Consider the following 27,873-nt stretch of genomic DNA (forward strand, 5'->3'; position numbering starts at 1 on the left):
TACCAAGATATTTAAGTATGTAAGCCTTTTTCATTTGGAGGAACGAAGGAACAAGGGCAGTACATATTGTTTGTCACCTGATTTATGAATGTGGGAGAAATGAAACTCAAAACTCCCCTTCTCAAAAGTATGTATGTACCTTTGATTGATTATGGCAGAGTCCTAATGAGGAGTCGCAAGCCATTTGCATTCTCTAGAAAGAACCTATTCAAGTGATTAGTGGCATACTTGCAATCTTCTGGAAATTCTTTCGATTGCAGTCTAGCGTTTAGTTGTAGCTCATCAAGTTTGCAAAGCAAGATATTGAGGCAGTGAAGGTTTTTGGGTCATATAATTTATTCATGACAATCTAGTATACATTGTACAAATGGTGGCATTAAACATGTATATTTTATAGATGATTCTATATTACCGATGATCTATCCTAACCCAAGGTCGTTAAAAAGACGTAAAATATGAAAATGCTAAGTAGTACAAAGATGCAAAATAATAAGATGATATAGTATTGATGCGTTATAAGATAAATATTATGCCAAAATTAACGGAAGAAAGGATTTGGTGAATTTACAGATGAAATATCAGGTGATATTGGATTTACTCTTAATTCTGATATTACTGAAGGTGTTTTACCTTTTAAAATTTCGAAAAATTGAGATTGATGATATTGTTGATTTGGTAATGTTAAACCACCTTCAGCTAAAAGTTGAGGCGTTGGTGGTAAAGAGCCGCCATTTGACGAGGAGGATCGTGATCGATGAACGGGTGAAGAATAAGATAATATTGATAATGGTTCAGATCCTGTTCCCGAGTCGGCTCTTAACGATGGTGTTTCCAACTCGTCAAAAACAAAAACCGTATTATCTTCTGTCACTTGTGACCAATCACAATCAATTTCAACATCGAGATTATTATCAATATCACATTCTTCTGGAATCTCTTGAACAGGTAATAAAGTTTCAATACTTTGATATTGTGGTGTTGGTATTGTTGAATTTTGATTTTGAGCTGCGTAATGAGCTAATCTTAATTCTTCTTCACCCATTGTGAAAGATTCAACTTCCATTACTAATTTCCTTAGCGCAGCTAAAGAGATTCGTTCGGCAGGATTAATCGTGAAGATTTGTTGAAGGACGAATAGGCATTGTGAAGAGATTGGTAATATACGTCGAAGGAAATTAGGATCATTGAGGAAAGAGTTGAAAGATTCATCTGACGGTGATGCGATTCTCCATGGATTTCGACCACAAACCAAGTTGACTAATATCACACCTAATGACCAAACATCTCCAGATCTTGTAGGATAAGATGTGTTATCGGGGAACCAGTCTCCGAGACATTCAGGTGCAATGTAAAAGGTTGATCCACAGCCGAATTCGCTTGATTCTTGTTCAGAAGTTGCCAAACCAAAATCACATATTCGAACTCGAGTACCATCATGTGAACAAACAATGTTTTCAGGTTTTATATCTCGATGACTTATACCCAGAGAGTGAAGCCATGCTACACCGTCCAGCAGTTGTAAGAAGACATCACGTATAAGTTCGTCGTCGCCAACATACTATGTTAAAGGAAGTGGCATTAGCTTCAAAAGTGGCAACATAGGGTAAGTAAGGCTTACACGTTGTTTGTCTGTGATCATTGCGAATAAGTCACCTTCTTCACCAAACTCCATGACAACATAGACATTGTCACCTTCTTCTATCATCCTGTCCATGGCTATTATACTAGGATGGGCAGAAGCCAGTCGATGAAGAGCTATCTCACGACGTTGAAAATGCTTTTGCCTTGAGTCGAGACCATGTCGTCGAAGACATTTTACTGCTCGCCATAATGGTTGAGAATATTTATAATCGACAGCGAGGTAAACCACACCATATGCCCCAGTACCTATTACTGAAGTGAGTTCAAGGGATCCGTTATCGATGACTCGGGGTAGGGATGTGGCAGGGTGTGTTGAACAAGAAGCGTTCATATTGATGATATTACTTGAATTATAATTAGTTTGAGTGTGTTAAAAGAATTTAAAGTATCGTTACAAGTCGTTTGGCGCCTTTCGATATTGCGTATATATATATATGTGTGTATATATAAAGCGAGACCCTGTTACACTAGCTTGTCCTTTCGATTGCTCGTGGTATGTGAGATGATGCTGATCGAAAGTCTAACTTTGTCGAACTAGTGAAGGGGATTGCCGAGTGATTCAAATAAATGTGTTGAAAGATTATAAGCGTTGAGTTTGTATTTTTAAGTGACAAGTGAATTATTATTAGTGTTCAAAGGTATGTTTTACTGGGGATTTTATCGAAAGAGTCGTATGTTGTGAATCCAGAATTTACTTTTCTTCTGTTTTGAGTTATTCACAAATGTTTACGAAGTGTTAAAAGAGAGTAAATCGACTGATGGGAATTTGGGAACTATCTTTCGTGACAGTAATTATAAGAGTAGGTTTAAACAGAGTTATAGATTTTTAAACATAGAAAAGCAAAAAGAATCAATGATGAGAATAAAGAGTATATACTTGCTTGGTAATCTTGGAAAACAACGAAGAACGTAGAGCGTAGTTAGTACTTAACGTTACCGAAAAACACACCACTGTTTGGGGTTAAGGTATTCAAAGTGAAAGACGGGTATGTCGACGCATTTTCACTACTAACCACTTTTGTAAAAGATTCAGGTCCCTGCCTGCAACCTGAAGAAAACCTTGAAATTGCAGTATAAATTCCTTCGTTTGTACTTACGTATACTACTAGAGTCAAGAATCTCATAATTAGAAACCCTGATTTCAGATATTTTTGCGCAAAAATACGAGATCACATAAAAACTAAATTGGATATTCGAGTTCCCTGAGGCTTATGTCAGGGCCAAAAAGTTGTTTATAAAGTTAGGAAAGACCAAGGTCCCATATATCGGGCGCGTATGTCTGACCCTTTGAACCTGTTTCAAGAAAGCTCAGATGATATCCCCTTATAGACGCAATCATATTACATCCGAGGTAGCGGGAACAAAGGTTAATATGAACAGTTTAAAAGACCCTTGAAAGCGTGTGCGAGGCTTTTTGTTCCTGGTTCACGTCCAACGAAGTAGGGCAAGGCACTTTACAAGCAGGATCTATCAACCGGTCGGGGAAATAAGAGGAATGACGTTAACGTCATAGCTAGGCATCATGCCTTAAATCGGCAGATCCAAAAAATGACACGTCTAGAAAAGATGATACAGCATTACTTTTCCGCCCTTTCCCCCCTCTTGTCGGTCTTGTTTCGTGTTTTGTATATTCCCTTAGATCGTAAATTATGTCTGACGTCGTTGAATAACCTTTGACCCTAAAGATATAAAACATGAGGTATTTCATTCGGCATGTCAGATGAAATCATTTTGACTTTTACACTAGTATCGTAGCCTCATTTCACTAACAATGGTTAGCTCATCGTATTAATTGCAAGCCAGAGATTGGCTTTTTTGCTTGGCACACTTGGTTTTACGTCTTCTTCGAAGAACCGAAGTAAATCTGGCCGTTTTGAGAAATCTCAAACGATATTAGTCAAGGGTCTTAAGTCTTTTGAAGATCACATCTCGTGTACAATTCAGGTGATCTTATCAAAGATGATCTACTCGCTTCCACAATCTCCGTATCAAAAAAAAAATAAAGCTTCTGCTATCTTGAGCTCAGATTACCTTCTTGTCTTATTTCTTGTATTACGTTAAGCTTCTTTTCCCTCTTTCGTTCGTTGATTTCTTCACGGCATGTGCCAATAGAAGATCGACTATAACGAGAGAAAAGATAAATAACCTCCACGTTTCAATCTCGTTATTAACCCCCAAATAACGTTATACATTTCTCGGTTTCTCACCAATTCTTCTTTTTTTCGATCTCGGGAAGAATCATTTTGATCGAATTTGTAACTCCCACGTTATTAATGAATCTATTAAACACCATAGTCACCTGTACCTTTCTTTTGGTATATCAAAATGTCCTGAGTGAACTGATCTTCCCTGGTTTACTACCCAATCCGAAGATCACTTTGATGCATGTCAAACAAGTACGCTATCTACCAAAATATCAGTCTGAGATGAAACTAATTCAAGTGGCGAAGTTTATTGCCCAAAACGACTGACTCATTTGAGCGTGATTATCAAGACATTCGGCTTGGTAATTCGCTTTCTTGAAGAGGCGTAAGATGACAAATTTCACGAGAGTTGTAGCATGATTTACGAGAAAAAAGACATTCCAGCGGTTACTCATTAGTTTATTGAGTTTTCATAACGATTTTATTAGTATAAAAGTACGTAAAATCGCAGTTTAGAGATGGAGATCATCTCTAATTGCATATTTCCCCAGTATAATCAAATCATAATGATCTAAATTAGATGTCACAATTGGTTTGATCGAAATAACTCTATTAACGTGTAATAATGGATTTAGTTAAAAGTAGCCCGATCTCGATCACCCTTCCCGCTTTTGTACTTCGCAGCGGCAAAGTTTTACACGCCTTACATACCTCAGAGAAAAATAGCTATCAAACGAAAACGGTGTATAATTGATCGCCTTTCGTTAGAAGGCGAGTCAACTCGTTTCAGAAAAAATTTGCCATTATTTGAAAGGAGTACCATCTTCTTTCTAGTCGAAAGGGATTTTCAAGGGAGTTAGTATCCTCGATTGTAAGTGGCGTTTCTACAACATGGCTTGGCGGTAATATCAATCTCAAAGGAATATGTAACGAAAATACGCGAAAACGCCTCTTTAAATGTTTTAGACATCTTTTATTGATCTACATTGTAATTATGTTGATCAATTTTCAATTTGTAGTTGATCCTTTACTTGTTGAGACAATTACAAGCCATGTAACTTGATGCGATGCAAAAGAACTACGGCATTAGGATTTATATGACAAAGGTATAACGAGGAAAGCATTTACTTTAACTTCATGAGAAGGACGCGAACAAAAACGGTCAGGTCCAATTCTCTTTTCGGGGTGGCAATTTTCAAAGTGCCCGCCAATTTTCAAATCAGGTTAAAGCGAAAATGACCTTTCTTTATTACGAAATTTTATTTGAGCTGATACATTTCGATAATCGAATATCTATCAATAAGAATGTCTTAAGGAATCTGTTAACAATCGGAATAGATACCCTTGTATGAAAACTCGAATAACGTGGTTTTTGTTTATACTGCGAGGAAGATATTTTGTCACATTACTATTATGAGATTATTGATTCCAGTACTCCGTCTCCGTCTTTTTAAGTAACATAAGTCATTATGACAGTTCAGGATAAGAGGCATAATTTAGGAATTATGTTAAGAATCTTGTTCATTTGATTACATAAACAATTCACAATTATGGGAGATGAAAGTACCACATGGTTAGTCAGGATGGATAAGCCATTGACTCAGTTTGAAAAATTAACATGTTTCACCTCAAACATGCTACATATGTCAGATGTTTCACACTTAAAGTATGAGAATCGGCATAGTCGTCGCTTGGCATCGTAAGAGATCGTCATATTGATTTCCTTATACTGTGTTGCAAATCACATATGCTCATCGAGATTTTGTGCTGGTTTATTTTCATGGAAAAAATCGTTTTAATTACATCAAGAGCAAAATTGACATCTAATTCGTTAAGATATATACAGTATATTGAATAATCTATAATACATTGAACAATGCAATTAATCGTTTCTTCTAAAGTGCCAGTGACTTCTTTAATGCATCAAACCACCACCACTTCTACCGCCAACCCTTTCAAAAGGTAATGCTAATGCGCAACCTGCTGTTAAGACAAAGATAGCTGCAGATATGAAAACAGGTAAAGAAGGGGTAATTGATAATAAGAATCCCGCTGAGACAGGTGCCATTACTCCAGTACTAAAATATACTCATCAACCATGTTGCACTTTGAACTGTTAAGTCTGAGACAACTTACAATCTACTGAGTGCTGCTGAAGTTCCACAAGCAGTACCTCTTATACTCGTACCGAAAGTTTCAGGTGTCATGCCGTCTATTGCGTATCACACATGATATCAGTATAATTCTTCATCCGCCTTTATCGAATGAACGATGGATACTCACATAAGACAGCATACATGGCAGTGGCTGCTGCTGAAATGACCATGGAGCTAACCACCACCGCCCACTTGGCTTCAACTTTAATGAAAGCAAAAGTCGATAATCCTGTTGCTAGAGTACAAATTGCAAGTGATTTTCGTCGACCAAGATGAGTTTGGATCATCCATGCTCCGATCTGACCGAACAAGTCAACTCAAGTCCTATTTTACAAATAGAGGAAGGACTCACGATTGACCCTGGGCACCCGGCCACTAAATCGTTGACGATACGCCGTTAGCCCTAAGGAAACTTTGAAGGAATTTGCAAATCACTCACGAGAATAAAGTACGAAATCTCCCAAAGCTTCTTTTATAGCTTCATCCCCTTCACCCGAAGCTTTACTTTCCAGAACAGATGGCAACCATACATTGAACATTGTATAGCCTATATGTGCTTAATGATTAGCGGCAAGTCGTAGCTTCATCTTAGGAAGTGATATCGATTCAAATGTTTACACACCGAAACTTATAGCTCCCCATATTATCCACATTAGAATAACTGTTTTTCTCCATTTAGGTACGAACAATTTACTCATTTGTTTAATCCAGGATTCCCACCAAACAAGTGGTACAGCATGCCAACCTTCTCGTTCAATTGTATGATCCAATATCTTTTCTCTAGGTCGCTCTGAATTTTCATTGTCATCAGGGTTATTCGCGCTATCAAATAATACTTGTCTTTCTGTTGAGTCCTGTTGTTCACCGTATTTCGTCGAATTCGAGGCATTCGCAAAAGAACTTTCGAATCGATTCTCATCTATTTCCGATCCATCGTTGAATCCCGGCGTCAAGGTATTATAAAAGGCTGATCCCGTTCTAAGAGGTACTTTCTTATTTTTATTCACTCCAATTCCTACTCCACCATATCTACCTTCTACATCACTCCCACTACCACTACTAGACGGTACATCAATCCGACTATTCCATATAGGTAATTCCTCTTGAGGATTGGGTGAAGGTAATTCAGAGTTCTTCTGATCAGTCTCTTCCATTTCATTACCCATAGACATTTCTTCAATGACTTGCACATCCTTACGCTGGATATTTATTGAGTTTGAATTAAAGGACGCAATGGCTTGTAAAGCTACTACTGCTTCTGCTTCTCTACCATTTGAGACTAAATAACGAGGTGATTCTTGAAGACGAAACAAAAACCATCGAGCGAAAGCACAGAGTAAGTTCTGCGAATAGTAAAGGTCGTAAATCAGTCAAACCTCCATCATCATCTGATGTAGGAATGGGGTTCGTCTTGAGACTCACGAATAAACCCAGAACCAGCATCACTCTTCTCCATCCCTCATTATCACCCGCTGGTACATCGCATTCCTCGAACGTCTTACAACTATGACCAGGTAAGAATACTAAGCTAATTACTGAGCTGAAAACTGCTCCTAATGAAAAGAAGACTGATAAAAGGGTTAAGAGGTATTGTTTGGAATGAGGAAGGTTTTCAAGGAATAAAGTTCCATCCGTTGGCATAGATCCGCTATCGAAGGTGAGAACCATAAAGTTAGGAATATGTTGATTGGTTTAAGAAGGCATAACTTACCCCACAGCACTACCAAGAAGAAACATCCATATACATAATATCGTGAAATTAGGACTAAAGCTTGCTGCTATACCGAATATAGCTGTTAAAAATAGAGTTGCATTGAAAGGTAATGCTCTACCTAACAAATCTGAAACGACTCCCCATGCAACTGCACCAATCATCATCTACATTCAGTGAGCCCAAAGCGCCAAGTATCAGCTCAATGTAAATCGCAAATGACCTTTACCAAGTTTGTAAGAGGACTTACACCTGCCATTGTTGATGCTGATAATAAACCTACAACCTTTGATGTGAGATTGAAATGCACTTGTACACGAGGTAGTATAACCGCTAAATTTCAATCCGAATAAGTACACATGACAAATCCAGAAAATGGATAAACAATGAAGTTTAACCTTAAAGGTGCTTACCTATACATTGTAAAGCTGAATTATCAGACATCCACCCAAAACCACACAATGCCTACAATATAGATACATCAGATCTACTTCTTGTAATGAAAAAAAAAAAGACTAAAGACTTACAAGTAGTCTCCAATGGTATGGACCTGATTATATGGATATGAGCATCTCTTTAATTACTTCATACGAGTTACAACATACCGAATCCAATTTTTTCTAAAGTTTCTTCTAATCCCCTTTCTACTCCTTTATCAGAATTATTATCTTCATCTTCTTCTTCATTTGAATCACCTTCTCCTCCTCCTCCTCCATCATCATGAGCCAATCCTAAAACATTCTCAGCAGCAGTTCTGAAAGAAGGTATTCTTCCATGTCCTTTTGATTTGTATGGCGAATTTGAATTTAATGAAGTTGAAGGTTGTCCATGAGAATAGATATATGATGATTGTCTTGAAGTTGGAGGAGGAGGTAACATATTTTTTTTCGAATTTTCTAATCAAAAGATGAGCACACAGAAGGCTATATATTATTGGTCATTGGTATTAAGATCTTCTTCTTGTACGAGTACTTGTAACGGAAAGGAATGTTTAAAACAAATGATCATTTAACTCAACTTTTGGGTTTAATTGCACTATTTGAATAAACACTCGTATACTTCCGACGGAAGTTTCTTGACATACGCAGTACTCGAATAATTTCACTGGCGGCAAGCTATTAAACGTTCTTCCTCTTCTTATTTAATTCTATTATACTTTATATAATATATGCATGTCCTCATGAGGGCAAATCTTAAGAGGAGGATTGTTAGCTATCAGGGAGACTCGATATAGCTATACTATGGGACAATGACAATTGTGTCTACCAACAGCTCGACAAGATGACATCAAGATCACCTTCTCCTCAAGGGATGATACCAAGATATCCTAATGGTTTGTTCAGCTTTGATGAAGGTTGTGTATTGGTAGAAGACGCAGATGTAGAGGTGAGAGGGAATTGAATTTTCATCAACCTCAACCTAATGTATGTGCTGAAATTCCTTATCACAACTTGCAGATTATGGAATTATACATGTCGCTTGCATCAACATCACCGGAAATCAAAAGTCAAGATAAAGATTCAGGAGGATTAGGTTTTTTAAGTTCTAATGATTCTATATTAAACATCAACATCGACCTGACTCCACCTGTACTACCCACTTCCGAGGCTACGGCAGTTAGCGATGGCAACAAACGAGGGATGAAGAAGAAAGCTAAGATTTCTTCTGGAGGCGAATCGAAGAAGATTGTGGAAAGTGTTAACGTTCAGATTCAGCAGGATTTGGGCATGTTGAAAGGAAGAGGAGGTGATACAGGTGTGTAATCAATGTTTTTGTAGTATGAATCTTTGGCTTTAATGTTAATCATGTTATTAGGTAGTGTATTATGGAGATCATCCCTCTATCTATCCACTCAAATCTTACGTCAATCAACCTACCCAGATTCATACGTAAATCCTATATTTCATTCTGAAGTATTGAAAAAATCTTCAATATTGGAATTAGGTGCAGGTACGGGATTGCTATCGATCTTACTTAGCGGACATTGTAAAAAATACACATCAAGTGATAGATTGGAAAATCTCAAACTTGTTAAGAGGAATTTAGAATTAAATGGTATAAATATAGGAGATCGACCTAGTTCCGATACTTTAATTTCCAATAATTTTCAAAAGAGAACTAAATTGAATGGTTCAAGTAAGAACAAATTTAATCCGGCCGAAGAGAAGAGGTATATTAATTTAGAAGAAATTGATTGGACTTCAATATCAGATCAAAGAAAACGTCATCCTGAATTATGGATTTCGGATTTTTACATGAAAAATAATAAAGAAGAAGAAGAAGAATCCGATTTGATTTTAGCAGTTGATTGTATATATAATGAATTTTTAATACAACCTCTTATTGATACTTTAGGAAGATATTGTAAATCAGGTGAAAAAAGCGTTGTTTGGGTAGTTGTAGAGTTAAGATCTGCTGATGTAGTAAGTTTCAATTTTCCAATTCATTAATCGTGATAATAATGAATATGCTGCCACTTGATGGACTTAACTTTTTGACTTTTATAGCTTACGATGTTCCTTGAGAAATGGATGAATGATTCGTCTGGACCTTGGACAATAATTAGATTAAGTGAGAAGATGATGGGAGATTGGGAAGGAAAAAAAGCTCGTTGGGTTGGATGGGTTGGTTGGAGATAACCTTTTTAGTACAAAGTGTGATTCACCCTTGACTACATATGATACATATGCTGCATATACATGACCTTAGAGATCAGCTTAGACTCTGCAATAATAATACAATATATCAAAATAACGTTGCCAGAATAGATAGGACAATTGATTGTATTGTATATCATATGATCAGGATATGAGGAATAAGGATTTTAAGGTTTCTGGATATTAGCAAAGATTCAGGGTATTACTGTTTATGTTTTGTGTTTTGTTTACATGAAACGCGTCTGTTTGTTTACTGTACTCGGGGCTAAGCTTGACATACCTTTGGTCTCGCTTAATATGAACGAACATATGGCCCTTTTTAGTGTATTAAGATTAAGACAACAGAACACAGCTTTCTATATCACTTGTTGACTTCGTGACCTCTACTATCACATATCACGGAATCTACATCATCGATTAACATTGATTAAAATCTTCGATCAACTAACTCGACAAAAAGGAACCCCTCAATCTCACAACACTCATTTCAGAGACAAACACGCTCATTCATCACTTCATTATTTTACCACACACTAAACACTAATCAATCCTTTATCACCTTAACAAAAGAGTGACAACAAGAATTAGATATACTATCCTTTGTTCAAATCCTCCTCTATCTCCTTTAGTACATTGTACCCCAATTGATGCATCCAATCCACTTCATGTAAGTACTATCTATTTCCTCTCCCTTTACTCGACTCCGTATTGTATTTGTCAAGCGTACACACGTTATACATATTGGAAAAAGAATATTGTCCTATCTCTTATTGTTGAGAGACCAAATATCAGAATAATCAAATAAAATAGCTGACCTGGTGTCGTCTTAAAATTATAATCTATTATACAATCACTCTTAATCTTTTCATGAATTAAAACCATCAACAAACAATGTCACAACTGCTTGATCCTGTTATTCGACCGAATGACAATGACGATGATGATGAAATCCGAACTACTACTCGACGTATCATAACAGAAGAAGACAACGATAGAACAATGGCCACCTTATTAATCTCTTCAGCATCTGCTGTTACTTCGACAGGGGTAACCTCAGCTGTAGCTACTTCCACTATTAGAGGTCAAAATCCAGCTACACCTCAATCAAGTGAGTAACTTTCTCCTCCTTGCTCACTTGATGATGAAAGGAAAAATAAACTCCACTTGATTGACAAATGCTGATATCTCCCCGCTTGCAGGTACAGTACGATCTACAATTATATCCTCAGCTAATCAAATAATATCAACGTCAACCTCATCTTCGACTTCTACTACTCCTTCTACAACACTCAGACCCAGTACTACATCCAGTACAACTTCTTCCGCCCGACCAACTACGACGTCTACATCGACCGCCCGACCATCTTCCAGCTCGTCACGATCATCATCTAGCATCAGCTCGAGCGCAAGTGCAAGTAGAAGTTCAAGCAGTGCGACTAGTAGTGCAACGAAAGCTGCAAGTGAAGCTGGGAAGGGAGGTATAGGTGGAACGGGATTGAGTTTGGGTGCAGTGAGTATTGTCATAGCTTATATAGAGTGACTGATATTCGAGGAAAATTCCTAAGTGCTTATCTGAAAATGTTGACATAGCTCGTTGGTATTATTATTGGTGGTGTAGTAGCCTTGGTTTTGATCGGTATTATAGCTACAAGAACTATAAGGCAAAAACAACGAAGAGATAGAGCCAAAAGACGTAGTTCCATGTTTGAATGGCCAGCAACTACCATGGAGGACGAGCATGAGAAGCCAAGAGTGGGTGGTCATGTCTCATGAAGCTTGTTTTGCAGAACATTAACATTTTAAAAAGATCAATGCTGACTAATTAATGTGTTTATAGTACGAGCCACCTTCCCAATCATACGCAATGTCCGATACGTACCCCTCGAATAACAATGCAGGCGCATCGGTACCATACCTCACAAACGAAAGCTCTTACGTGCCAGTACCTACGCAACAACAACCGCAAAGCTATATGGAAAGGAATAAACCACAATATTCATACGATCAACAGCCTTCTTACCCTCCTCAACAACAATATCCACAATATCAAGAAAATGTCATTCCTCCACCAATTACCGCGCCAGTTCAAGGCAATAATTCAAGTGGAAGTGGGGGTGGTTTAAGGGATGGAAGTATGGTAAGGGTTAATGTTGGATTTGTCAGATCGTTAGAGGATGAACTTGGTGAGTTGCCAATTTTCAATGATTCTACGCCAATTCGCGAATGTACTATGACGTGGCACTCTTTTTGCCAGTCTGTGCCAAAATGCAAAGCTAATTTGTTTCAATTCTCCTAGCAATCACACCGGGCCAGCAACTTTATCTGCACCAAATGTACGATGATGGATGGTGTTTATGTGAAGATTCAAATCAATACAAAGGAGTTGTACCTATCAGTTGTTTAGTACCTTTATCGAATGGTAATACTAATAATAATAATAATAATTTGGCACCTGATATGAGAAGAGAAGGAAGTAGTGGATCAGGAGGATCAGGTGGTGAAAGATTACAAAGAAGATCAAGTTTGTATAGAAATCAATAAGGTTCTAGGAACTGGAATTCACAATACGTCTAGTCATTCAGATACGGACAGAAGAAGGAGAAGGATGAATTTGAATATCTTTGATTGACATTTGCCGAATATGATTTGTTGATTGATATATACCCTTTTAATTGTTGTTTGTTTTGATTGCTCATTTGGTATACCCCCAATTCTGATAATTGGTCGATTGGATAGATATAGTAGATTGCGATAATGCTATAAAAATCATCTTATTCATGAATGCACAGTATTCTCATATTTCTTCATTGTTGTCCTTCACTTAAGAAGCCTACGCCAAAAATGAGATGAATGACGTTTCCCTGATTTGAACAAAGAAGCAGATAACGGATAAAATAATCCGGTTTTGTGTTTTCGGTGAATTATCGCTAGATTAGAATTAAGAAATCTTCCTTAAATCGTCGATATGGCAACTAAATTCAAATGGACTTGATTTGTTAGATTCATGTGTATATTTGCTTTTGATTCTGACTGACTCTACTCTATGAGATTCTCACCCTTCTGCGGAAAGATTGATACCATGAAAGATTTATACGATTTGGTATGATAATGGTTTTTTGTCATTGAAAATAAGTCATTTTGGATGATTAGGTTATGATTCTATCGGCGAACGTTCGAAGGTATCAACTATCAACCGGTGTAATTTCGGCCCGGTCACTTTCAATAAAGTATATATATATATATATATATATATATATAAGAAATCATTATATTGATATAGAAAATTCAATTGATCATTTCTTTTTTAGTTGATTTATTTGTTAAACAGAAGCAGAAGTGTGTATATAAATAAGTATAGCATTTTAATTATAAATTAAAATAAAATGGCTAGACCTATTCAAGATGCTATAATGTTATTGGTAAGTAGATTTAGAGTAAATCGTAAATATAATCCTTAAATCAAAATTGAATTTATGATGTTTTTTTAAGGGAGATTCAATTACTTCTCGTCAAGATGTACCTTTATCACTTAATGCTTTATTATCAGGTAAGTTAATTTTCGTTTTCGTGTTATTGAAGGAAATATATATCTCAAATATCATACTGATTTTACTTTTGTTTGTTTTTTTACAAAAATTAAAAAAAATTTAAAGAAACTTATAGACGTAATTTTGATATTTTAAATAGAGGATTAGGTGGATATAATACAAAATTTTATTTACCTTCATTAAATGAATTTTTTTTAAATAAAGAAGAAGAAAAAAGAAATTTTATTCTTAAAAGGAATTATCAAAAAATTAAATTAATTACAATTTGGTTTGGTGCAAATGATTCTGTTTTACCTGAATTTATACAATATGTACCTTTAGAAGAATTTATTAAAAATATTAATTTAATTTTAGAAAAAATAACTTTTGAAGAAAAAGAAAATTTTGAAAATAAAAATAATAAAAATGATGATGATGATGATTTTTTAAATATAATTTTAATTACACCTCCACCAATTTTAGAAAAAATGATGGAAAATCAAGAATTTTCAAATCAAAGAAAATTAAAAAATACTAAAAAATATGCTGAAGGTATTTTAAATATTGGAAAACAATGGCAAGAAAAAGAAAAAGAAAATTCAAATAAAAATAAAAAATGGAAAATTAGAACAATTGATATGTTTAATGGTATTTTAAATGATGCTGGTGGTACTGAAGATCAATTAAAACCTTATTTTATGTGAGTAAATATTGGTTTTTTTTATTTTTTTAAGAGAATTTCGTTTTTTTTTTTTGTTTGGTTTCCAGATCGATCAAACTTCAAAGTCATGTTAAATAAAGGAAATTCTTTTGAAGATATTATAGGATAATGATTGTTGACATTTTTCTTTTTTTTTCAATAGAGACGGTTTACATCTTTCTACAAAAGGATATGAAGTTTTATGGAAAAAGTTATTACCAATTTTAGAAAATGATTTTAAAGGTAGAGGAATTTCACCTTCTGAAATTGAATTTACAATACCCGAGTAAGTTAAATCTTTCAATTCATATTTAAAAAGAGAAATGTTTATTAATGTGATGTAATGAAAATCCTTTACATATATATAGCTGGTCAATACTTGATTATTCTAATTCTAATAGTGCTGTAGATAAGATGAAAAGTCCTTATAAAAGGGTATGATTGAATGTAAAATTAGACGAATTTGAATCATTTCGATGTAATTTAGTTCAACTTGCTCGTCTACGTCAACTAATAAAATAAGATAAGATAATGCTAAATCTCGTGGCACTTAACCTTTATTCTCCGTATGTTTTAAGGGAGCTTTTTTACTGACTGAATGTATTTTCTTACAAAGTTTTAGTTACTATCGCTTGAGTTCATTGGTAAATCCCCGAATGCTAATACAGTCATTTATACCGACAAAATTGAACCAAATCATCTTATCGCCTGTGTTCCGACTTGATTTCTTTGAATTGAGTATAAATGGCAATAATTTCCTTGATAGTGATCTACTGATCATCATTCGCCACTTTACTTTGTTTGACCATCCTTTGGTATTCCTTGAACAAGTGATGGGAAAGGAGGTATATAAAAATACACACATATAACTGTATCCTAAACTTCTTTTTCTTGATTTTCATCATCATCAGCTCATCACGAAGTCAATTTTGTTCACATTTATCAATATATATAACTTATCCTTCAATTTATAATATTTTCGAAAATCATAATTGAAGAAAAGGGTTTACATATATTATCAAATTATTAATACGTTAAAAATTACATTATACATTCAAAAGAATTTATCTTTAAATAAGATCTTTTCCAAAAAAAAAAAGAAAAAAAAAGATGAAATATTATCAAATAATTATATATTTATGGATTTTAATAATTTCAATTCCAATTATAAATTATATATATTTAAATATAATCCAACCTTTAATTATAATTTTAATTTTCATTTTAATTTTTTATTTAATTTTATTTCCTTTTTATTTTTTATATTTTAATTTTAATTATAATTATTTAATTAATTCAATTTATAATTTTTTGATAAATGAATTATTTAATAAATTTAGAATTATTTTATATAATTTTGAATTTTATTTATATTTAAAAACAATTAAATTCAATTTAAATTTAAATTTTAATTTAAATGATCAATTTATTTTTATACCTTCATCACCACAACCACCACCACCTTTACCAACTAAATGGCCTGAAAAAGATTTATATAATAGATTTAAAGTTATTTTTGATTTATTAATTTTATTAATTAAACAACGATTATTTAATTGCTTTAATTATAATTATAATCAATTGAATCAATTGAATCGAATCGAGATAACTAACATTTCAATTAAGATATATGATATTTGGATTTTCATAAAAGAATGGTGGTATTTAAATAAAAAGGAAATATCAATAAACGATGATACAAATGAAAATGATTTTACTGTAAGAGGTTTTTCTGTTAGAATTTTTTTTTTTTATTGTGAGCTGACGAGAAATTAAATTAGATTTCGAATAATCATCATAACAATTCATTGATTATTTATCCAATTAATGAATCAACGATAATTTGGAATAATCCTAATTATAATCCCAATTATAATCCTATTTCAATTTGTACATGTATTTCAAATTGTCAAGTTCATCCAATTAAATATGAATTACAAAATTCAACTATTATACCTTCTGGAAGTATAATTATACCTCCTTGGTATATTGATTTTCAAACCAATTTATATGAATCCTGAAGGATGTGGTCAAATGTTATTCAAATGAAAAGCAATATAAGAATTTATTAGTTTATTGAAATCGTTTTGATTTCCATTTTCGAATTGGAATGAAAGCTAAGCTTCTTTAAGGTATGATTTTGTGTAATTTAAGACGAGTTGATCAAAATAGATAGAAAACAATGCAAATCTAATTAAATAAAATGTAAATAGAATAATCATGTTAATTAAATCATGCATTATGTATTCATATTCTTCCTTTGTTTTTTTAACAAAGTAGAGAATGAATTACAAAGTATGAATTAGTACGACCAAAGTTTATTTTTCATAGAAAATTAAAAAATGCTAATACGTTATTCTGATCTTTTTAAAAAGTCCATAATTCAGATATTATATCACCTTGTTTAGCAATAATTTCTTGACCTTCTTCTTCTTCTTGATTTTTTAAATCTTTTATAAAATCTGAAGTAGGGAATAAATCTGTTAAGATTTCTGGAGTAGATGTTTCAATTAAAATTGATAATGCAGGTGGATTTTTAATTTTTCTATTAGATTCAGTATCAAATAACTAAAAGAATAATAATAATTAAACCAAAAAAATACATTAGCTACAAATTCTTTCTTTTATTTTTGAATAAAAAAAATTCATTTTTTCGTGATTAAAAAATGATAAAAATGATTATAAAAACTTACTGTACCATATCCATGATCTAAAAAATCTTCTAAATTATATTGAGGTTTTGTAAAAATTTCATTAAAAACTTTAGATAAAATTGAAATACTTGATAAATAATGTTTTTGTAAAGATTTAATTTCCCATAAAGATGAATTAATTGCATTTGTTTTTAAAATATTTTTTTCTTCATTATTAAATGGATCAATATAACCTTGTTTACCTAATGTAGAAGAAATTTTTAAAATATTTAAATTATTATTATCATCATCTGGTCTTTGAATTAAAATCATTGTTCCTGGATGTCTTTTTAATAAATTATAAATAAATGGAAGTATTATTATTATACCTGCAGGTGAAGATGATAATGTTAATCTTGCTAAACGTTTAATAAATGATGCGATTAAAGCCGAGGATAATAAGCTAAAAATGTCAGATTGGTATCATTAGCTTATATTCGAATTCGCTTTTCAATCAAGAGAACAGAGTGAATGAAAGACTCACGATGATGCTAAGAAAGTATCTAATAATCTAAAGAATCTAGCTCTGTATTTGACGTGCATTACGTTTCTATCTAATAAGGCATATAATCGATCGTAGAAATGAGGGTATTCGCTAATGTAAACAATCGTATAATCAGCATTGAAATTCTGATGATCAAAGTATGATTAAGCCGGTTCAAGTACATAAACTCACAAATTATATTCTGTCATTAATACAAACAAACCATTCATACCTAACATAGCATTGGCACCTCCATTATCAACCAAAGTACTTAACCAATCTGCAATTCTAAGTCTTCTTTCAGGTTTAAAATGACCAAGTATACCATATTCTCCATGTAATCCAATTAAAATTTTTCTTATCCAAAAATCATCTAATTTTAAATAACTTAAAACGTTTTCCCATAAATTAGTATATTGAGTTTTATGTGATTGTAAACTATAAACTGATTGATGAATTGATAAAGTTGAAACTTTTTCTCTAATTCTTTTTGTACCTTTTTTACCTTCTTGTTCTTGTTCTTCTTCTGAATCTGAATTTTCTGATTCATATTCTTTCATCCATGATGGTAATTCATCAATTTCACCTTTATATCTTAATTTACCTTTCTTATTATTCTTTTTCAGTTTTTTATTCAAAGATTTTGTAGTAGGTGGTTCAGTAAAAGTTGATATATAAAATGTATTAATATCTTCAGGTGTTTTAGGTAGATTTACTAAAGGTCCAAGTTGAGCTAAAAGATTGGAATGATTCGATATTGATTGTTCTCCATCTATATTTTGGATGAAATTGCTGGGCACGAGAACAAACAAGAGCAAATCAGCATCATCATAAATGACGATTAATACAGAGCCCGAAAGGCTCGATGAATGACTCACCTTGATTCCTTGAAGAAAGCCCATCGGATATCATCATGTTTAGCCCAGAAATCATCCACGACTATTTGAGCTACATCTACAGGTAAGATACCTTCATCTTCTTCTACTTGATTCGCTTCTACTATTTTCCAACCTCCGGAAGATTTAGGTTTAGCGCCACGTAACGATGATTTAGGGTTGAATAATAGATCAAGGATGAGTCTGAAGTAAGGAATATGAATAAGAGGTGTTGATGATTGTATTGAGGTTGAGAGGGGAGGTAATAGCGAGAACAATAAGGGGATTGACGAGCTCTTTTAAAAGTCAAACTTTTCATCAGCTGTACTTCAATTTCCTGACTTAGATTGGCTAACTCACTCTTAATGCTGGTTCTTTATCCCTTACAAGTCCACCTAGAACTTCTATATATTCTAATAATCTCTCTCGAACCCAAGCTTTCACTTCTCGTTCTTCTCCAAAATCATTATCCCCTTTATCCTCATTTATTTTCCGCTTGATGATTAAATCACCGTTGAGTCCACCTACTTTCCCTTCTGAGATGAATTTGATAAAGACCCGATGTAATGCCCATACTGCCTTGTGCACTATTTGAGGATCTTCATGCCGAGATAGTGATATCAAGGGAAGTAAAGGGTTTGGATCATATTCATCGCCTAAGAGGGTTGATTCGAGTTTACTTATTTGATTGAGAGGATTTGCAGTTGAGCTTGAAGGGTTAGGGTTGACTTTTACTTTTGAAGAAGACGAAGTAGCCTTCTTCGATTTGGAAAGGGAAGAGACCATTTTGTAGAGATCTCACCTCAGTGTATTCTAAAATGTGAGATTATGATAATTCGATTTAATGGGTTTATTTGTTATTACTTGTTACTTGAACTTCTTTGCCTCGAATGAATTTTAACTTTTACAAAGCTCAAGTGGAGGGTATAATATGGATGACACGTGATTTAAGCAAGATATTGTTATTACAATACAATAATTTTGTGATTGAAAGTTGCCACTCGATAAGAGCTGAATAGCGGGATCAAACAATACTAATAATGATCGATTTATGTTATGTGTCATGAATCATTTACCGACAATTATCCTCCATCCCATTCCATCCAAATATCAAAGTATATATCATCACCCATTCCTCCAATCTTGCTTATTCTTCCTTGTGTTATATATACTTGGTCACGCCCTTGATACAGTTCCTTTGACTGGCCTCACATTTATTCTCATCTCAACTTCGATTCATCCTTATCAGTATGCCCCCAATTAACGGAATATCAACACCTTCTCATGGTTCGCGACCAGGATCAACTAAACCAGGAACACCTATATCAAATACAAGTAATTCCTCTTTGATATTACGAAAACAATTATTGGGTAAGCTTCTAATTATCAACACGCACTTTTTATGGAATCCTACTTCGAAACGATTCGCTGATCACTTTCTTTCCTTCTTACAGATTTACAGAAGAGTCCGGTAGATGGGTTCTCAGCTGGTTTGGTCGATGACGATAATATTTTAGAATGGCAAATAGTAATTATGGGGTGAGTTCCCGTCAATTCAGCCTCCCACGGTCAAATGATTTTTTGGCTCGGACGCAAAGCTGATAGATATTTCTCTCGATAGTCCAGCAGATACGTTATATGAAGGAGCCATACTGAAAGCTAGATTGATTTTCCCTCCCGTATGTATCTTTGCAGCTGTAGCACCCGAAGTGAACGCACAGGAACTGAATTTTCAACTATAGGAATTTCCATTACAACCACCTAGAATGATTTTTGACTCGGAAATGTGGCATCCGAATGGTTAGCTTTCTTCCTCACGAGAAATGCTGTATAGGTAAAGCTGACGATATGCCGGTTTCAGTGTACAACAATAGTGATAAGAGGGGAGAAGTCTGTGTATCGATTCTGGTAAGCTCAGTTTTTGTGGTTTTCTACTGTTTATCTAGCTTACCAAAACCTGTATTGTAGCATCAACCTGGAGAAGATGAATGGGGATACGAAGATGCAGGTGAAAGGTGGTTACCAGTACACACTGTTGAAAGCGTTGTAAGTATACTCTTAGCGTCGTTGATTCCGATGGATTGAAGAAAAGATTAAGTAGCTGATTTGTGTGTCATACATAGCTCATTTCCGTAATTTCCCTCTTATCGCAAGATGTCCCAGATCTCAATTCTCCAGCGAATGTAGATGCAGCCAAGGAAGTAAGAGAAGATTTCGCATGTGAGTAACTTGTGACAAATTACCTTCCGCTCATTTACAGCTTGCATCAATATTATGAGAAATTTCGATTTCAGGCTGATGGTTTCTGCGTTATAGCTTACAAGAAGAAGGTGAAACGATTAGCAAGGAGATCGGCTGAAGAGGCGTATGACTAACTAGCGTTTCTCTATGAATCATGCAAACATGTCAAAATATACTTTTCTGTTTTTGAGATTGTAATTTGAAGTATTGAATTTTCATACAAAGTTGTTTACGGTATTTACAACATACAAAGCAAGTATACAACATAAGTTATGCTAGTAAATCATTTCTTCTGTACGGCATGAACATTGAGAACATAATTATCCAGTTGCTGCTATCTTGCCAATCTCCTTTTACCCAATTTACCTCCACCTCCCTTTTCCATCTTTCTCTTCATGTCTTTCATTCTTTTCTCTATTGCTTCTTCTTCTTCTTTCTCCCTTTCCTTTTTAGATTTATTTTGAGATTGAGTAGGAGGTTTAAAATCCATTGCTGAACCTATAGATGGAGAAGAAGATTTTACTACACTAGAAGAAGTAGGTATGAAACCTTTACCGCTTGATGAACTTGGTCGATCGTTTGAAAATGGTGGAGGTGAAGATTGATGTTCGTCTTCTTCCTCAGGTGGTACAGAAGAAGAAAGAATTTTTGGCGGTGAAGAAGGAGGCATTGATGAAGATGGTGTAACGTCTTTTCGATTTTGCTCAATTCGTGTACGAGGGGGTTTACGAGGAGTAGGTGATCCATCAATAGAGGAAGGGAATTGAGAAGATGACTTTAGTTCACCTTGTGAAGAAGTATTGGTTGATGGTAAAGGTTTAAAAGTAGATCTACGTATTGCACGCATGATTTCAGGATCTGAAATTAATCTTGAAGTTGATTCATATATTGATTTAGAAGTTGAAGTCGATAACGGTATTGGTATTGATCGATCATTTGATATTATTGTTATAGCTGGATGAAGTAGATGACGAATAAGAAATGGTATAGATTGTGAAGAAGCCAATTGACTATATATTTGATTTGTCATGGGTCGAATCTGATTTTGAAGAAAATGTTAAATGACATGAACTTACGATAAGATGAATCGCCAAGCAAAATCGTCTATCCGCATATATGCTACTTTTACCTGAATCATGGAATCAACATTAGCTTGTGATATAGATAACGATGAGTCACAATAAACTCACTCCATTCTCCTGTTCAATTAAAAGTTGTACTTCATCCCATCTTTCTTCAAACATCGTACTTATTTTTTCGACTAGCCCTTGGATTTGTTCGAGAGGTTCATCAGGAAATGAATCACGAATCAAGTCTTGAGTAGATAGTAAAAATGGATGATCCACTTCCCATGGTACTGCAGGAATATCTTCTGGTTTCGGAGTATGTACATGGATCGATTCGAGATTTGTTATCTATTTTTAAATTAGCTCAAAATGAAGGGCTGAATTCAAGAGGAATTTGCATTTACTGCTAATACAAAAGATCGACCATCGTTCGTTGATTGATATTTCTGTAAAGTAGAATCATCAGCTGCCAGACCCTTACTTTTTCAGTGTGTAGATCTCGATATATGTACAAATAAATTAGTTCTTCCATGTTGATCTCTCTTTCCTTGCCAAGGTGAATTGAGAAGTGTGTTATCTTCTTCCTGAAGATTCAGCCTCACCAATCAGCCAGATGTACGTGAATCGGGACATGAATTGGGGAGCCCGCTGACTTACATCTGTTAGTCCTTGATCTGACATATTATCTAACATTCCCTCAATATTATATGTAAAAGTAACAGTCATCCCATTTCTGCTCATTTGGCATATTTCAACATCGATTCTAATGTTTTCATCATTTCCATTACGTCATCCAAAAAGCAGGCACGTTCGCTTGGAATGTCACGTGGATCTAGCGTGTAGTTGTTCGCTGACACGCGACTGGTGGCTTCGTGCTTCCTGTAAGTTGCTTGATGATTGTCGACTTTGTTGTCAATGGAAATGTAGTACTAAAGGTGACCCTGCTTCGTGTACATCTCCCAAAAGGCAAAAGACGAGTACCTTCATCTTCCCTTGGTACTTCGTCATGTCAACTTCAACCTCTTCTGCTATTGCTCCGGAGACGCCTTCCAATTTATCCTCCTTGGCTTCGACGTTGGACAGTTATGGATCCGATATACCTTCATTCTTGAATAACCTCTTGTCCAGTCACTTACCTCCATCTTTACCATCGCCAAATCCAGCACAAGCTCCGGACCTGATACCTATTGATAAATCTTTAAACGAACTTCTGACTCAACTCAGCTTACTATCACAAGATACAAATTCAGCAGTTGAACAATCTATACATGATGTTTCAAGGACAGTACCTAGATTAGCATATGATTTACAATTCATGAGAGAAAGTGCCAATGGTTTATCAAGTAGTTTAGGTATGGTTCAAGATAGATTCGCTAGGCAAATTGATCTTTCTTCCTCTTCTTCTTCTTCTAGCTTGATCAATACAAATAGGAAAGAAAGTAATGGTAATTTAGAAAATGAAGGAATTAAAACAAATAAAAGTTTAGAAAAATTAACTCATTTAGATAAATTAAAAAATCGATTAGAATTAGCAAGAGATATTTTAAGAGAAGCTGAAAGTTGGTCAACATTAGAAAGTGAAATAATAGGATTTATAAATAATTCAGAATTTTCAAAAGCAGGAAATAGATTAAATGAAGCTTCAAAATCAATTATAGTTTTTCAAAATACACCAACAGAATATGAAGATCGTAAAAGACTTTTAATTTCTTTACAAAATGAATTAGAAAATAATGTTTCAAAAGCTTTAAAAATTAGTTTAAATAATAATGAAATTTTAGAAATTTCTAAGTTTTTTGAAGTTTTCAAAGATATGGATAGAGAAAATGAATTTAAAACTTATTATTTTAATTCAAAATCTTTTAATCTTTCAACTCAATGGGAAAATATTAAATTATTAGAAATTTCTACAGGTGAAACTCCTATAATCGGTTCAGAATTAGAATCTAAAGAAATCACGAAATTTTCATTATTTATACATGATTTTTATACTTCCCTTCTTGAAGTGCTTAATGTTCAAGTTGAACAAATTCCACAAATCTTTCCACCTCATACGGCAGCTTCAATTCTGGCTTCTTTTGTTCGACATACTTTTGATGCCTTGGACCCATCTCCTTCGGCCAGACTATCAGCCGTTAGCGATTATTACGGTTCAGAAGCTTTACCGGAATTGATTATTGCTTATCAAGCGACAGAGGATTTAGGAGTAGCTATTCAAGGCTTGATAGATAGATTAACTTTCAATACTCAAGGTGGTTTACTCAGTGGAGACGTGGCGACTTCAACTTCACCTTCAAGTACATTAGTAGAAAAGACTTCTCCGGGTAACCTTGCTACTAGTCCATCCGCGTCGGCAACAGGTCCAGCTCGAACACCAACAAAGAAAATGTCGATATCAAGAAGATTTTCTAGAGCTCCAATCATAGCAGGACCAATACCAGTAGACAACTCATGGGAAAGTACATTATATGAACCATTCTTAGACCTTCAATCAACTTACGCGACTTTAGAAAGACGCTATCTCGAATATGTCATCCGAACTGATCCTTCATTGCAAATTTCTGCATCATCGATTGGGCAAGACATCTCAAGAGCGTTACTTGATAGAGTCAACGTAGTATTCACGAAAGCGGACGAAGCTATAAAAAGGTGTACGGCTTTCACACATGGATATGGAGCTTTGGGATTACTTTCAGCACTGGAAGCCGGTTTATCTACTTTCCTATCAAATCAACAAAGCATCGTATCAAACCAGATCAAGCAAGGAGCTGAAATTTCAAGATCACGAAGCGGAAGGGATGAACTGGATCAATTTGATGGATTGGATTATTCAACTGAAGATTGGTCCTCTTTTCAAGTTGTCTTACACGTCTTAGAAACCTGTAAGGAGATCTCTTCTAAATTTGAAAATTTCCAAGACAAATTGGAAAATGCTTTACAATCGTTTGAAAATGTACTGAAATTTACCGAATCGACAGCGACAACGACGACGAATAATCAAGGGTTTGACGCAAAGCATACTACACAAGGAGCTATAACACTTTTACAACAATCTACCTTAAATTCAATAGATTTACATTCGTTGATCTCTACAATTCCTAAACCTATTTTACCAATCAGTTTGAATGCTTTAAAAGAATTAACGAAATCAAATCAATTAGAAATTCAATCAATAATATTATCACCTTTATTAAATCAATTAGAAACTTATCCACATTTACAAGTTTGGAATAAACCTGATAAATTAATCAAAAAAGGTGAACTTCAAGTACCTACTTTTAGTTTATCTCCAACTGATGTAATTTCAAGAGTTTCAGAAGGTTTATTAGATTTATTAAGAATTTTTGAAGTTTGGAGTAAAGAAAAAGGATTAAAATGGAGTTTAAATACTTTACCTTTTATAGATAATGTTTTAGAAGAAGAAAATGATAATTCAAATTTAAATTTACCTGAAGAAATTGTATTATCAACTTGGATTTCAAGTTTATCATTATCTTTACTTTCATATCTTACTTCAAAAGTTTTACCTAATATAAGACAATTAACAAATAATGGATCAAATCAACTTGAAACTGATTTAAATTATTTAAATAATGCTGTAGGTGCTTTAGATGTTAATTGGAATGATTTAAATAAATGGGAAAAAAAATTAAAATTAAAAGAAATTGAATGGAAAAAACAAATTAAATTTGATAATGAAGATTTTGAAATTTTAAAAAATGTAGGTAGAATGAAAGGTTGGAATTAATTGAAAATAATTTTGAGATTATGTATAAAAATAGATAGTTGTACTATAGATAGATATTGAAAAGATAATTATAATGCATTAGTTGATTAATTACATTGCTTAACAATCGTATCGATACTTGTCCCCAAGGCAGAATCGGAAATTAAGGGTCATTCTCTGACACGCGGAAATTCATAATTGGTGATGGCGAAGAACAACCTATCATTCATTTTTGATGAATACTCCGAATTTGATGGCTTCGATTGAGGTGGCCAAATTATTGATTCTTTCACGATTGCTAAGATGAGAGATGAATCTAAATACATGCGAAAAAAAAGTTAAAAACCAGTGTAACAATAAAAATCATCGGAACCTAGAGGGTTCGAACCTCTGAGCCTGACGGCACGGGATAACAAGGATTCAAGAAAGCTTTATTCAAGTCCCGCCGAATAACCACTATCGCAAAATTCCCAAGGGGAAATTTCGGTCCTCAATGTAAAATATAATCTGCTGTGTAAACCTGAGGAGTTTGAAGCTTGTAAGAGCGTATGTAAAACACAATGCTAGAACTTATGGAAGAGAAGAATTTTGGAAGAACATCATCTCGGCGTCCTGCTAGATATTGATTCACATTCTTTTATGTTCCGGGTCAACGATCCATTCATGCGTTGTCATTTCGTCTTTCGATTTTGAAGTACTATGCCGGAGCTTGCAGAAGAGCAGAATTGGAGTCGGACGCAACGGACGAGCGGAATGTCGGGGCGATTATTAAATCCAAATTCTTCATGTTCCGTTCCGACGATCCATTCATGCGTTGTAATCTCAGCTTTTGAGCGTAAAGGGAAAGCAAAACCAAACAGATGTCGGGAGCTCCAATAAGTACCTTGGGGTTACACATCATAGGAGTTTTATGGGTAATTCTGAAAGGAGTGATGTCAACTTTGAAGACTTGAATTCGAGCGGAGCTTTTTCTCTTTGGGTTTGAATTGACTCGAATTCCATGGGGTCTTATGCATTGTCAATTGAAGAGTTGTTATGTATATAAACGGGTTCTTGAGTGGAAAAAATAAAATAACGATTTATCATTCACCATTCCATCACTGCCACCAACACCAACCATCACAGTAAGCACAAATCATTATTGATATTCGGCTTTTTTAATACTTTGTAAGAGCTGATACGTTTAGACAGCTTCTTGAAAGATAGCAAAATGTCATCACAACCTACATCTCCCGGAATCCCTCAATCTCCCAGCTCACCATCAATCAAATGGGGTGAACTCCCAAGAAGAGGTTCTGTCGAGTCTGGTAATGCCATAACAAGGGTCCGGAGTAATTCTTCTGGAACTTCATTTAAAGGATTAGATTGTGAAAAGTATCCAATTGACAAACGTAAAGACTATTGGCTTGCATATACAGTCAAAGAATCCGAATTACCTAATAAATCCAGAAGAAATAAAGAGCACGATACTTTATTAACTATTGAAAGTAAACCATTGTTTCTTCCAACGACTTCTGTACCATCCACAGATGTCATGGAGAGACTTGCTGCAGAAGATACAGTCTTCCGGGAAGTTTTAACAAAAAATAATGTTTTTTCACCTCTTCAGATTGACAAAAATTCGGAAGGTGGGCAGCTTGCAATAAATCATTACAAGAGGACTTTGGAAGAATCGATTCAATCTGCTGATCAAATAACTGATTACGAATTTCCAAAATGCTACATCCCTGAATTCAGTCACCATAAGACCGTTTATCCGTGCACAGACAACACAGGTGAATTAGATCCAGCTTGTTCACCTTCTAAAAAAACATACCAGTCAGATTATGCTCGATATTTTTTGGATAACCCCAAATATCCAAGCTCAGAAAACGTTTCAAGTGTTGATGAGGAAGTAGGATTGGGTGATTCCAGACCAGGAATTTTCAGAACAAATTCCAACAAATGGAGTTCGTTTATCGCTAAAATCACGAAGACAAAGGCTTCAAAATGAGATATATCTTTCTCAGAACTCTTGCCAGTACTGTTGAATGATGGAATGAGAGGGTCAAAAGCTTGGAATATCTCTGCTGGTTGTAGCAAGGTGATTGTCTAGAATAGCAGTAAATATGTGTATACGATTGCAGACGTCTTTTCAAATTTTCAAATTTTCATTATTACATCTTTTCATCTATTCACAATTTGTTATCGATATGAAGGCCATAAAGAATATGAAGTATATATCTCTCAAATGCATGTGAATAGTACCGA

At 34.4% G+C, this 27,873-nt stretch overlaps 10 protein-coding genes across 10 annotated transcripts; 6 read left to right on the forward strand and 4 right to left on the reverse strand.

Moving 5' to 3' along the window:
- Positions 1 to 538: 538 nt before the first annotated feature.
- I206_101363 (uncharacterized protein) lies at positions 539 to 1,972 on the reverse strand (the record flags this gene model as incomplete). Its single annotated transcript, XM_019158367.1, has 2 exons — positions 539 to 1,558; positions 1,619 to 1,972. 2 exons carry the CDS (start codon positions 1,970 to 1,972, stop codon positions 539 to 541), a joined length of 1,374 nt encoding a protein of 457 aa, XP_019008980.1.
- Positions 1,973 to 5,700: 3,728 nt separating this feature from the next.
- On the reverse strand, positions 5,701 to 8,531 carry I206_101364 (uncharacterized protein; the record flags this gene model as incomplete). Its single annotated transcript, XM_019158366.1, has 12 exons — positions 5,701 to 5,863; positions 5,922 to 5,997; positions 6,069 to 6,240; positions 6,294 to 6,316; positions 6,381 to 6,488; positions 6,564 to 7,284; positions 7,364 to 7,589; positions 7,653 to 7,819; positions 7,903 to 7,985; positions 8,066 to 8,117; positions 8,180 to 8,202; positions 8,258 to 8,531. The coding sequence occupies 12 exons, from the start codon at positions 8,529 to 8,531 to the stop codon at positions 5,701 to 5,703; spliced, it is 2,088 nt and encodes a 695-aa protein (XP_019008979.1).
- A 402-nt stretch (positions 8,532 to 8,933) lies between these two features.
- Positions 8,934 to 10,291, forward strand: I206_101365 (uncharacterized protein; the record flags this gene model as incomplete). Its single annotated transcript, XM_019158365.1, has 4 exons — positions 8,934 to 9,038; positions 9,110 to 9,407; positions 9,468 to 10,075; positions 10,160 to 10,291. 4 exons carry the CDS (start codon positions 8,934 to 8,936, stop codon positions 10,289 to 10,291), a joined length of 1,143 nt encoding a protein of 380 aa, XP_019008978.1.
- A 909-nt stretch (positions 10,292 to 11,200) lies between these two features.
- Positions 11,201 to 12,850, forward strand: I206_101366 (uncharacterized protein; the record flags this gene model as incomplete). The annotated part of the gene is made up of 5 exons (XM_019158364.1): positions 11,201 to 11,417; positions 11,509 to 11,819; positions 11,900 to 12,061; positions 12,147 to 12,492; positions 12,606 to 12,850. The coding sequence occupies 5 exons, from the start codon at positions 11,201 to 11,203 to the stop codon at positions 12,848 to 12,850; spliced, it is 1,281 nt and encodes a 426-aa protein (XP_019008977.1).
- An 842-nt stretch (positions 12,851 to 13,692) lies between these two features.
- Positions 13,693 to 14,977, forward strand: I206_101367 (uncharacterized protein; the record flags this gene model as incomplete). The annotated part of the gene is made up of 5 exons (XM_019158363.2): positions 13,693 to 13,728; positions 13,799 to 13,856; positions 13,963 to 14,536; positions 14,700 to 14,822; positions 14,905 to 14,977. The coding sequence occupies 5 exons, from the start codon at positions 13,693 to 13,695 to the stop codon at positions 14,975 to 14,977; spliced, it is 864 nt and encodes a 287-aa protein (XP_019008976.2).
- A 1,926-nt stretch (positions 14,978 to 16,903) lies between these two features.
- Positions 16,904 to 19,374, reverse strand: I206_101368 (uncharacterized protein; the record flags this gene model as incomplete). Its single annotated transcript, XM_019158362.1, has 6 exons — positions 16,904 to 17,104; positions 17,230 to 17,632; positions 17,714 to 17,824; positions 17,906 to 18,505; positions 18,592 to 18,884; positions 18,949 to 19,374. The coding sequence occupies 6 exons, from the start codon at positions 19,372 to 19,374 to the stop codon at positions 16,904 to 16,906; spliced, it is 2,034 nt and encodes a 677-aa protein (XP_019008975.1).
- A 464-nt stretch (positions 19,375 to 19,838) lies between these two features.
- Positions 19,839 to 20,963, forward strand: I206_101369 (uncharacterized protein; the record flags this gene model as incomplete). Its single annotated transcript, XM_019158361.1, has 8 exons — positions 19,839 to 19,959; positions 20,043 to 20,127; positions 20,210 to 20,267; positions 20,331 to 20,388; positions 20,450 to 20,496; positions 20,557 to 20,634; positions 20,712 to 20,808; positions 20,905 to 20,963. The coding sequence occupies 8 exons, from the start codon at positions 19,839 to 19,841 to the stop codon at positions 20,961 to 20,963; spliced, it is 603 nt and encodes a 200-aa protein (XP_019008974.1).
- A 200-nt stretch (positions 20,964 to 21,163) lies between these two features.
- I206_101370 (uncharacterized protein) lies at positions 21,164 to 22,577 on the reverse strand (the record flags this gene model as incomplete). Its single annotated transcript, XM_019158360.1, has 6 exons — positions 21,164 to 21,839; positions 21,906 to 21,958; positions 22,020 to 22,244; positions 22,301 to 22,342; positions 22,409 to 22,480; positions 22,554 to 22,577. 6 exons carry the CDS (start codon positions 22,575 to 22,577, stop codon positions 21,164 to 21,166), a joined length of 1,092 nt encoding a protein of 363 aa, XP_019008973.1.
- A 325-nt stretch (positions 22,578 to 22,902) lies between these two features.
- I206_101371 (uncharacterized protein) lies at positions 22,903 to 25,644 on the forward strand (the record flags this gene model as incomplete). The annotated part of the gene is made up of 1 exon (XM_019158359.1): positions 22,903 to 25,644. One exon carries the CDS (start codon positions 22,903 to 22,905, stop codon positions 25,642 to 25,644), a length of 2,742 nt encoding a protein of 913 aa, XP_019008972.1.
- Positions 25,645 to 26,833: 1,189 nt separating this feature from the next.
- On the forward strand, positions 26,834 to 27,616 carry I206_101372 (uncharacterized protein; the record flags this gene model as incomplete). The annotated part of the gene is made up of 1 exon (XM_019158358.1): positions 26,834 to 27,616. One exon carries the CDS (start codon positions 26,834 to 26,836, stop codon positions 27,614 to 27,616), a length of 783 nt encoding a protein of 260 aa, XP_019008971.1.
- Between the last annotated feature and the right edge of the window lie 257 nt (positions 27,617 to 27,873).

This window comes from Kwoniella pini, chromosome 2, assembly GCF_000512605.2.
Source record: "Kwoniella pini CBS 10737 chromosome 2, complete sequence".
NCBI lineage: Eukaryota > Fungi > Basidiomycota > Tremellomycetes > Tremellales > Cryptococcaceae > Kwoniella > Kwoniella pini.